General features: G+C 45.4%; 1 protein-coding gene across 5 annotated transcripts in view; it reads right to left on the bottom strand.

Annotated features, from left to right (window-relative positions):
* TRIO (trio Rho guanine nucleotide exchange factor) overlaps positions 1 to 12,056 on the bottom strand; it is a 374,102-nt gene that overhangs the window by 242,640 nt on the left and 119,406 nt on the right. For all 5 annotated transcript variants that reach the window (XM_029218706.1, XM_029218711.1, XM_029218708.1 and 2 more), the window contains exon 2: positions 987 to 1,061. In XM_029218706.1, coding sequence (XP_029074539.1) covers positions 987 to 1,061 — 75 coding nt within the window. The remainder of the gene's footprint in view (positions 1 to 986; positions 1,062 to 12,056) is intronic.

The raw sequence follows: 12,056 nt of genomic DNA, 5'->3' as shown, positions 1-12,056 counted from the left end.
TCTAGGAGTTCCAGGACCAGAGCGCCAGAAAGAGAGGCAACGAATTCAGGACACATCTACATATGGTCTCATTCCCACCACTTCTGCTGAGATGGTGGGCAGATACCCTGAGAAAACCATAATTCAAAAAGACACATGTACCCCAGCGTTCACTGCAGCACTACTGACAACAGCCAGGACAGGGAAGCAACCTAAATGTCCCTCGACAGAGGAATGGATAAAGAAGATGTGGCACATATATACAATGGAATATTACTCAGCCATAAAAAGAAAGGAAATGGGGTCATTTGTAGAGACGTGGATGGACCCAGGGTCTGTCATACAGAGTGAAGTAAGTCAGAAAGAGAAAAACAAATATTGTGTATTAACGCATATATGTGGAATCTAGAAAAGTTGAACCTATTTCCAGGGCAGGAACAGAAATGCAGACGTAGAGAACGGACGTGTGGACATGGGGGAAAGAGGAGGGCGGGATGAACTGGGAGATTAGGTTTGACATATATACACTACCGTGTGTAAAATCGATAGCTAGTGGGAACCTGTGGCACAGCACAGGGAGCTCAGCTCGGTGCTCTGTGATGACCCAGGCGGGTGGGATGCGGGGGGGGGGTATATGTACACGTGTAGCTGATTCACTTCACTGTACAGCAGAAACTAACACAACATTGTAAAGCAATTATACTCTAATTTTTAAAAAATCAGTTTTTTTACTTAACTGTCAAATGTTTGTTGAATGACAGACACGAACATATTTTAATCACCGATGCTATCTGACCTATGATGTGCCTGCCAGCTAGAAGAAAACCCTTTGGGCACTCATTTCTCAGGACCACACTACAAGAATAAAGCAGTTAAAAATCCATCGAAATGCCAATGCTTTTACGTTGTGACAGGTGCGCTAGTGTATAGTTTAGTATTCCAGACTCTGACATTGTATCAAAGCACTCAGAAGGAACAATAGAGCAGATTAGAAAGTTAAACTTTACCTGAAAGGTATGCAACTTTTTCCTTTAAAATTGGCAAAACATCCATAGCTTTCATTTCATCGTTTTTTCGAAAACCTGAAATACATAAGGAGAAAATAAAATTACCGGGTTGCTTGAGAGTCATTTAATTTCCTAACCACCCAATCTCAATGCCAACACAGCTGCTTTCTTCACACCCATTAAATCAACTTGAGAAATATCATCATTTGAAAACATCTGAATTCTATGAAGGAAAGTCTCTGATCACAGGATTACCTTCTATTTCAATGTGGAAGAATGATTTGCAGACCCAGACCCAGAGGCTCCCATACCAAGCAGGCTCTCGATCATTTCTGGTTTTAAAGAAAGGTTTGGTCCCAAAAAGACGGGATATGAAATCAGTCCAGATTGTTTCAAAAATCTTCATTTTAATTCCACAGATTTAACATAAAAACTGGCAAATAAAGCAGCAACATGGTTGTTTTAAAACTGCGATTCATGGCACACTAAAACCTCTAGGGGGAGCTCAGAGCCTCATCCTATCTCCGAATCCAGTTAAACATAAACAGCGTCAGGGAGGAGAGCAGGATTATAAACAGCTGGGGACTGGCCACAGCTCCCACTTGGCGCTGTCCTTCCAGGCTTTCTGGGGCAGGCGCCCCTGGAGGAATGTCACTGGCGAACGTGTAAGGTGGCCTGGTGTCACCCGCTTCACTGGGTGGCCCAGGTCCCTCTCCTCACATCAAACCAACTCTCCCCACGCCCCGAACATCGTAGAAGGCCCAGTGGAAATAGTGTGGCAAGGAAGCACGCAGCGGGCACTTCAGGCCAGGCCAGTACCCATCTCCGCAAAGGGAACTCTGGCAGCCCAAACACGACCGGCCCAGCTCTCCAGGGCGAATGCCCACATGGGACTCTGGGGTCAGAAATGTTCATACTGGTAATAACGCCTCGGCATTTTTCTCTTGGAGGTCTCTACCAGGGGAAGTCCAGGTTCAGGATGTTGCCCATACTCATCAAAACAAGTAACTATCGTTCACGGCTGAGCAATATCTAGAAAGAATTAAAGAGAGCTGCCCCATCCCTATTTTCCTGTTTGTTTTTGCCAAAATAGTACAAGGAAAGGATCCAAAAATGTGAGTTTGGTAACAAATAACCAATGCAAGGCATAGACCTGGAATTAGCAGCAAAAAAAGTGCTCTAGGTACGTGACTGGAGCTTCCGCTTCTGAGCCTGAGCAGTTCCTGCGGACCAGCCCTGCCACAGATTAAACCTACAAAAACCGACTGTCTCAAGGCACAGGACAGTGACCAAAAGCAGGGAGAGCCACCAGGAAAAAGGAAGTGACTTTATAACGGCTTTCAGCCTGAGGGCAGGGCCCAGCCTAAGCCACCTGGAGCTGCTAAAACAAGTCGGGACACAGCTCAGGGCAACCTCAGCAGCTGTAATCACGACAAGAAATCGTGCAAAAGAGAAGGGGAGACCCAAATTCTGTACATAAACTTGGCCCAAACCTCTGGCTGTCCCCCGAGCTTGCATGTTCAGGGCAAGCTCCAAGCAGCCCCAGCTCCAAGCTAAGGCTAAGGACCTGACCCGAGGCTGGAGTGGCTGCCCGCTGCAGGGTCCAGCCTGCTGAAACAAGCACCCAAACAGCAACAAAACCAGCACATTTTGGAGGAATCCAGCAGAATCTAGTCTCTGCAATGTATCATTCACAGAAACAAAGAATGAGTGGATTAATAACAATCCTGTCCACAGAATACCTACACGTGTACAAAGGACCCAGTTTAACAGGATCTAACCACGACACTGACGATCACCAGAGACTTCTGTGCAAAGACCACAGCAAACACATCCTGACGAGGACCCTGAGGTCCAAGGGCTTAGCGGCACTACCCAACTGGTTGTGAAATGGCTCAACACAGAACGCAGGCCTCCAGATCACCAGGCCATTTTGCTTTCCAATATACCATGCCTTGTGCTGCCAACCCACCAAGCTTTTAGAACAGTGGCTATTTATAAATGGCAAAACAAGAGCCAAGGGCTCTGCAATTTCATCCTTAAGGTTCCTTCAAAACTCTTGAATGGATGCAGTGTCACCTCAGCAGTTCATTGCCTGTCATTGGGTAATTCACCGCATGTGTCTACAAAGATTGATGACATCCCAATTCCAACTGAGGCGGACATGGATGGCAGCAGGGCAAATGCAAAGAGGAATCAGGCACCACAGCGGCCTTTGCAGAGACAAGCTCACGAACACCTAGAGAGCAAGGCACCCGATGGAAAGTTCTGTAAGCAGCACGAACGGACCCAGGCAATGAGGAGGCAGATCAAATAACAGAATACTAGGAAGGAGGAAGCCATAGCTGTGGACCCCCATCTACCGGGATTTGAAAAGAGGATCCCCTTCCACTGCCACCAGACAAGAAAACGCACGCTTCCCACCATCCCCCCAAAGCCGTGCGCACACGTGCCCCGGCCGGGACACAGCAGAGCCCTCAGAGAGCTGCCACTACCACTGAGGTCCTGGATTCCCACACTGCAGAAGCAGGAGCCGCCTCTCACACAGCCCTCAACAAGGAGAATGTCCCCATTCTAGTTCGGGGACCTCAAGAGAGGCCTGTGTGACTTACGGAATTCCAAAGCATTCTTGACAATTCCCACCGACTCTGAACTACATCTGTTTATTAATAACCTTGATGGAGTGAATGATGCTATTTAGAGCTGCCATGTTCCAGGTCACCCCACCGGAAGAATATCATACTGATATGAAAACAAAGTGAAGAAAACAAAACAATGACAATCTCCCCTAAATTAAGTGACACTCAACAGTTTTTCCAGAAGAAGAAAGGCACATGAATCAATGGCTAAATTGGTGGGAAAATGTGTTTAACTTCTATTATGATATACATACATGTCTGAACACAGACTAGAATATAAATTCTAAATAGTTTTACCGTAATATTTTTGTTGAATATGGCACAGAAAAAAAGAGGTGCTGATTTTATTAAAATTGACAATGAAAACGTCTAAAACATAAAAGAAAATAGAGAAACAAACAATGAAAGAAAGAAACATAAAACTAACAACACAAAGAAACTGAGTTTGTGGCTATTATTAGGCGCTCACCTAACTACTGTTTAACCTCGTTTCCATTTTTAAAAGACACACCCAACAGGCAAAGGACTGCGGAAGCCTGTACACATACTAAAGCTAGATTAAATATATCACGTAACTTTCAATAAAAAGCAAGAACTCAGCCATGAAATGTCCTCAGATCAAATGGCAGATTCTGTTCCATGCCCTGAAGAGCTATTTATGAAAACAGAGTGCATGACTACAAAAAAATTACAAATAAATGGCTTCTGTGCTATTCCAGTGATTCTAGATTACATGACAGATAGGACAACAACTACTGTGCTGCTTCCTCATACATTAAAGGATCTAGCTGTGGGTCCTACACTTTGGAACAAAAGGATACACTCAGCAACTACCCTCGAAACATACACCTGCCCTCCCACCCTCATGGAGAGGGGAAGGACTGGCAGATGCCATCTCGGAGTGACACCTGAGAGACCACAGACCTCATCAGTGCCACAGCTAGGAAGTCATCAGCACTTTACTTCTAAGTGCCACCAAACAATAGGTGGCACAGAGAGAATTTCAGTAAAACTAGGAGAGAAGGGGCAAAAAAAGAAGAGCAATGTGAAAGGCAATAACTATATAACAGAGGTAAATGGTCAAAGTCAGAGGACATGTATTTGTACCCATTTCGTCAATTATATACTTTTTTTTTTTTTTTTTTTTTTTTGCGGTACGCAGGCCTCTCACTGCCGTGGCCTCTCCCGTTGCGGAGCACAGGCTCCGGACGCGCAGGCTCAGCGGCCATGGCTCACGGGCCCAGCCACTCCGCGGCATGTGGGATCTTCCCGGACCGGGGCACGAACCTGTGTCCCCTGCATCGGCAGGCGGACTCTCAACCACTGCACCACCAGGGAAGCCCCAATTATATACTTTTTAAAATACACAGGCCTATACTGAAGTGTGCAGAGGGACTGGATACTTGTTACGATTTAAAGTACATTTTGCTGAGACAAAGAAGCCACTGTGAATTTTAATGAAATGCTAGCTTCAAGGGACAGTGAACAGCGCATGGGATGCAGTCAGCGGAGGCTCATCCAGCTCCTTCGTAGGTGCAAAGGGTGTGTCCCAGGGGAGTCCTAAAAGGAAGTCAACAACTGCTCTTTTAAACCAAATCTGAAAAAAATGTTCACATAACATTTGCCATTACTCTAGATCTTGATGTTAATATTTGTTGAACGCTACTGAGGGAAATGCGTTTGGGTTAACAATCTGATTTTATCATTGTTAACATAAACATGCAGTTAGTGGCTGGTTTTCTTTCCTCCTTCCTGGTTTCAGTCAACACAAATAACCCCTTTTCCTAAAGCAATCACATTTGAATATTTAGAGGTTTCAACATATTCATTTAAAAATATCTCAAACCCCAGGTTCAGCATGATATGACTTGCCAAAATTGATTCTGTTACCACTTTTCAAATTGCTATTTGGTTCAGTAACCTGTCAGCCTGAGGTACATTTCAACGCCCCCCCCCGCCCCCGCTCCCAAATCATTCACATTTCCTAAAGTGACTAACATTATGTTGCCCATCAAGAGAACAGTTTTTCTCTCTCTTCCTCTAAATCCGCCTGCTAGCCAGAGGACGGGTCTGTTTTTGTTCCCTGCTGTGTCCCAGCTGCCTAGGACAGGGCAGGCACAGGGTGGTCAATAAACATGGGTTGGCTGAATGAATGAATGAATGAACGAACGAAGTAAGACATGCACATACTTCTCCAGCTTCTTGCCCAAAACCCCCATGCAAGCACCTCAATGTTCCTGAGCACTTCCTGTTTCCCGTTTAACCTATAAGCTCAGTATTGCTCAGATGGCCTACAGTATGACTTATATTTACAACGAGGAAAATGAACCTCTCTGCCCTAAGAGAAAACATTCCACAAGTTATTCAACAATGTAAAATCTTTTAGTTGAATCAATGGTCTGAAAGTTCAACTATCTAATACCCTACTGGTCAGATCAATCTCGTTTGTCACCCCTCGACCCTACAAGGAGGTGCTGTATTGTTACTGCTGACAAATACCTTTTGAAGCGAGTCACTGCTGACCAGAATGCTCCCACACTTGGTCATTTCCTTGGTATCAGATTTTTTAAAATCAACAAACAGATAAGGAACAACCACCCCCAAGTTTTTTTATTTAAGAAGTACAAAAGCACCACAGAAATATTTTTACAATGAGCAAACATTATTTATCCCAGCAGTCATTTTTCCATAGCTGGTTTCAAAAGAAATTAAGATGAAACAAATCAAATGAGTTTTTAAATGAACCAAATTTTTAAAATTCTAAACCAAAACACAGGTTAATTTTTTCCCCCATATTTCTCTCAGGACTACCGGCAGATACTAGCCATTTGAAATTTTACATAATCCTCAAATTAAACAAGTCAATTTTTTTTTTAAAGTATTGAATAAAAACAGTGCTTGTTAGAAGAAAAAAAAAGTCATTCTTCACCATTTGAGCTGAACCTGATGAACTGGCACCTTGTTCTCAACAGTCCGCCTCACCTCCTGCACTGGGATTTGTCCTTAAAGGACAATCCACAAGGCAAACTGTGCAGCTCCTCCGTTTTCAGAGGTCTCATTTGCCGGTCAGCTATCTTACGTGAGTATTTACTAAATGGGAAGACAAAGTGAGAGAGACTGAACAAATTCCCATCCTTCTAAAGACACAGGTGGTAGCAGTATTAAACAATGTGGTAATAAAGAAAGCAGCGTTCTGAAAGAACAAAGAAAAGCAACATTAAGTAGTAAGCTGGAGGGTCACTATTAGTACGGAGTCTTGGTGGTAATTACCGAATTTTGCTCATTGGTTTATTTAGGGGAAACGCGCGCGCATGCACCCACAGCACAAAGAGCAGGGGGCTAAGCCTCTCCATCAGCAGCAGCGCGCACGCGCAGATGGAGGTGACGTCACCCTTTCCAGGCAGGCCGTCCGCAGTTCCGACTCCCGGACCTTTCTCTGCAGTGCCTGCGGGATTAGTCACGGATCGCTGGGAGCGGCAGCGCGCGCGCGCGGCACAATGTCTGCGCTATCAAGGCTTTTAGTTGGGCAAGCATTGAGACCAGTGTTGCGTAGTAAGGAAGCATTTTCTCTAGCCTGGATCCTCTCTGAAAATGTTTGGGGGGGGGGGGGCGGGGATATAAGGTTATAAATCAAGTGGTGTACTGTCTTCTTTACTAATACATGAAAAAATCAAAACATAATGCAATGCTTGTATTATTTTTACATAAATATGTAACTACAGTCCATACTTATTATAAAATGCATATAAAGTGAATTAAGTATTTATATCAAGAAAATAAACATGTTCACAGGCCACCACACAGGAATATGGATGGGGTTTCACAGTACAGCATTATAATTTCTACTTATTTCCTTTATGGTTATAATAACTGTCAGACTGGTTGATTTACTCCTTCACATAATTTTAGAAGCAATAGCCTGTAACATCATACCTTGCAGAAAGAAAAAGCAACATAAGCTGTCTGATTCAAGGCAGTTTAAGGGCATTTCAACTTGAAATAGCTCTGGCTTTTAATGTCTTGAGCACAAAACATAGAAGACAAACCAAAATAACCAAAAAAAACACAAAAACAAAACCATAGCAAGAATATTTTTAACTATTGCATATATTTTACTGTAATGAAACAATCTGCAGAATTTTTAACATTTGATGATTTAATTACACAGTAACTGTGTTAGAGGTTAATTAAAAAGCATAAGGAATAGACCAATGAAAGGAAATATTCCAATAGTCAAAAAAAGGAGGAATATTATAAAAGGGAACTCTATAATCTCATAAATCTAAAAAGAACCATGTGCCCAGATGTGCCGTTCATCTTTGCATCCCCAGGGACCAGCAGAGGGCCAAGCACAGAGAAACCTTATCCTCGTGTTTGTCTAATGCCAAGAGAAAGAAGACATCTGTCTGTGCTTGTGCCTGTACTGCCTGTCAGGAGATGCCTCTGGGGAAAGCTCACCCAGGCTGTACCCTGAGACCTATCACTCACCCTAAACTACACACACACCCACACACACACACACTTTGATTCATATGGTTCTGTGTGCTGACAGACTCCAAATAAGGTTTGCTTTACATAAGAAGTAGCCTCTCAGGAAAGCTGTTTAAAAACTTACTTTGCGGGACTTCCCTGGTGGCACAGTGGTTAAGAATCTGTCTGCCAATGCAGGGGACACGGGTTCGATCCCTGGTCTGGGAAGATCCCACATGCCGCGGAGCAACTAAGCCTGTGAACCACAACTACTGAGCCCACGTGCCCCAACTACTGAAGCCCACGCACCTACAGCCCGTGCTCCGCAACAAGAGAAGCCACCGCGATGAGAAGCCTGCACACCACAACAGAGTAGCCCCCGCTCACCGCAACTAGAGAAAGCCCACGCACAGCAACGAAGACCCAATGCAGCCAAAAAAACCACAAAAAAAACAAAAAAAAACTTAGTTTGTAGCAAATGAGTAACAGTGATACAACTGTACAGCAATCAACCAAAATTGACTGCTAAAAGAAAACCTGTTTAATCATTACATCAAACAGTCTATAAATGGTAGTACCCTTATCCTCTACCAAATAAGAAAAAATTCTAATACCCATGTATATTTTTTTAAATGCACATCACAATCAAACTCTATAAAAGTCTTTGGAAAATAAAGCTATAATTATAACTCTACTCTTTCCCTTTATATAAATATCTTTTTGATTATTACATACAGAAAGGCTTTCAATTACAGAGAAGTGGTATAAATTGATGGTATTAAAACTTCTCTCAGTGTACACTGATTTGCTCTGATTTGGGGGCGATATGAACATCAAGTGCAGTCTAGGGTCCTTGTTGAACCCAGTGTGTTTGGCAAAGCAGCAGGAGTGGTCAGTTCTGTACAGTGCAGACACATAGTATGGAAAAACCAGGGCCAGAGGGATCAAAGTAAGAGATGTCCTATAAGATGTAGGATTCCTGCCGGGGGGGAGTTGATTATGGTTGGTCTTGGCTGCCGAGCAGGAGACTGACTGTCATCACTGGAGCCATGAGGGGTCATGAACTGGGCACCTGCATGCCTATAGTACAGGCTTCTCTACCAAACGTCTAACTCCGAACTCACCCGCATCCCCCAGACCTGCCCCCCACTGTGTGGGTCCCAGCGCAGCACCTGGTCCCACAAACCACCCACCCACAACCGAACCAGGAACCCAGGCTGCCCCCTGCCCCCCACTGTCCTCCCTTGCACTCCTGCAGACTCCAGGGGCACCGTATCCACTGGCCAGCAACTCCCTCGTGTGCATGACTCCAACAGTCACCTAATGGACATTCATGATTCCCTCTGATCCATTCTGCCACTCTCTCCTAAACATCCATCTCACAGTTTCACTCTCCTAAAATTCACCACTGGCTTCTCTGTGCCCTCGAATAAAGCCCGAACTCCCTGATGTGGCACAAAGCCCCTCAAGACCTGACGTCCACTTACCCCTGTGGCCTCACTAGTTCCGCCCAACTCAGTACCCTCTCCCCACATCCACTCCAGGAATTCTAATCACCTGCAGGGAACACACGTCCTCGCTCATGGCTGAACTTCCACAAACACTGCTCCCTACCAGCCGGAAACACCCCCCGCACCTCCCAACATGCACATACACGTGTGAACACGCACACGCACGCACTCTTCACCCTCCCAGCTCCTCCAGAAAGACTCGGGCCAGACCCAGCCCGTCTGTGTAGCCTTGTGGAGCCCTCCAGTGCTGGATCAGATGTCCCATCCTGCACTCCCACAGCACCCCGAACCCTTATCACACTGCACAGTTACAATTACCTAAACACCCATCAGTGTGCCCCATGATAAGGGAAGCCCCTCGAGGGATGGGACGGTCCTACATCTCACTGCCTAGCAGAGTGCTATGGTCACAGTAAGGGCTCCATCCCCAGCTAGGTAACCGCCCTCCCCCCAAGCTCAGAGCGCTTCAAGCAGTTGGAAATTTTAAGTGGCAGCTGACAACCTGCAGCTCTGAGCCAAGTATCCGCCTCATCCCAGACAGTCAGCAACCGCTCCAAAGCGGTCAACTTGCTCCAAACACTCATTCGAGGAGGCTGCGGTGACGAGTGAGTCCTTCCATCTAGTACATAAAATTACATTTACATATTCTTCGTTCAGATTTTTTAAGCAGGAAAAGTTTGACTCTGGGATTTTCACAACGTAATTAAAAAGTTATTTGCTGCCCAGCCACACACACACAAAAATTATTTATGAAAAGCTTCTGTGATGGGAAGGACACTGAGTGGCTTTGAGTTCCATAGACCACATACCGGCCCCTAGAGAGTTAAGATACATACCTAAGGAAAAATTTCAGGGAGCCCAGATTCCTGCATCTTCCCACACACAGAAAAACAGTGCAATCATTAACTTCAGATGTCCGTTCTTTGTAATTAGCAGTGATCTTTTTATTCTTGACCACATGTTTTTCCAGCAAAAAAGTTCAGCTGTATCCTGGCTCCCCCCTTACCTCTTCGGAGCAGATCCTCAGAGCCATCTGAGGGGCTGTCTCCTGGGCTACAGTCCTCAGTGAGGTCACTGAATAAAACAAACTCACTGCTCTCACTTTGTGTTCTTTTTCAGTCAACACCACGTCCTCAACCACCAAGAGGGATGCAAGACTCTAGGGAAGTGGTTTCTAAGTAGGAAAACACGGGTCTTGCGGCCCCGCCCCTTTGCACTCAGGACTGTCTTCACCCAAGAATTCCGAGTTACACCAAAGTGCTTTAATTAAGAGATTCTGTAAGCAGAGTAGACGTGAGGGAAACAGCAAGCCAAGCAAACCCCATACAACTCAAAACTGAACCTGAAGGACTGAAAAGTTATTTCCATTTGGATTTAATTTCAACATAAACTCACTAGAAAGGTATGGAAGAACTTTCTACCAGCCAGTCCCTCTGATGAAGCTTAGAACCGTGTTTTTCATCACCTGGCATTCATAAAGGACACGTTTACACATGGTGTTCTCTTAGGCCCTAGAAATGTTCCCCCTGAATGACGTGTTCCTGATTTTACGAAGCTTATAATCTAAAACAAAATAAAACACACATTAGACCAAATAGTGGCCTTAACCATATGTACGTAACAAGCAAAGTCTGATGGACAAATAAATATGCCTTACAAATACAGGTACTGTTATTTATAAAAAATATGTAGATGCTATTGTGATTAATTACACAAAGCCATCTAAAAGTATTACCTTTGTCACTGAAATTCTGTATCAATCACTGGCACTAAAACTAAGTCCTTGACATAGAAAAGGATGCTCCAGACCATTATGAAAAGGTTGGAAACCCTTGCTATAGTGATTAAAACCACAAAGCACAGAAGTGAATAATACTATAACATGTTCAAAGAGTAATACTGTGATTGCTTTAATCATGAGAAGGGGGCGGAGTCAAGAAGGCAGTGTGGGAAGACTCAGTGTTGGCGTCTCCCCAAAACTAGGGCACCTGCCAGACGCGGGTGGGGGACCCTGACGCCCAAGGAGACGGGAAGAACCCCCAAGAGAACCAGTAGGATGTGGGGGAACTGAGGAGTGAGGAGAAGTGGAGGCCGGACAGGACCGGTGCCCCTGAGGGGTGGCTGAGAGCAGGGGAGGGATGCCTTCCCATGCCTGGAGGGACCCTTGGGGGCTGGGATCAGGGGAGGGCGGGCCCAGCGGGCCCAGCATTTCCCCTGCCCAATCGGCCGGGGAAGTCCGCCTGGCTCTCAGGTCGGATCCTATGCCCTCAAAGGTCCCCTCCAGGCTGGGGTGGTCCTGGGGGCATAGGAGGGAGGCTGGGGAGATGAACAGAGGCAGGCGGGATGGGCCCTCCGAGACTGGAGGAGCAGGACAGGAGCAGAGGGCGTTTGCTCTGCCCACTCGGGTCCGGGGAGCCTGCTGAGCTCCCAGGCCAATCCCACACCCTCCA

The sequence above is a fragment of the Monodon monoceros genome, unplaced genomic scaffold, assembly GCF_005190385.1.
Source record: "Monodon monoceros isolate NGI ecotype Baffin Bay Population unplaced genomic scaffold, NGI_Narwhal_1 Super_Scaffold_12, whole genome shotgun sequence".
Classification (NCBI taxonomy): Eukaryota; Metazoa; Chordata; class Mammalia; order Artiodactyla; family Monodontidae; genus Monodon; species Monodon monoceros.
The sequence above is the reverse complement of the archived record's forward strand: the minus strand, read 5'-3'. Positions and strand labels throughout refer to the sequence as shown.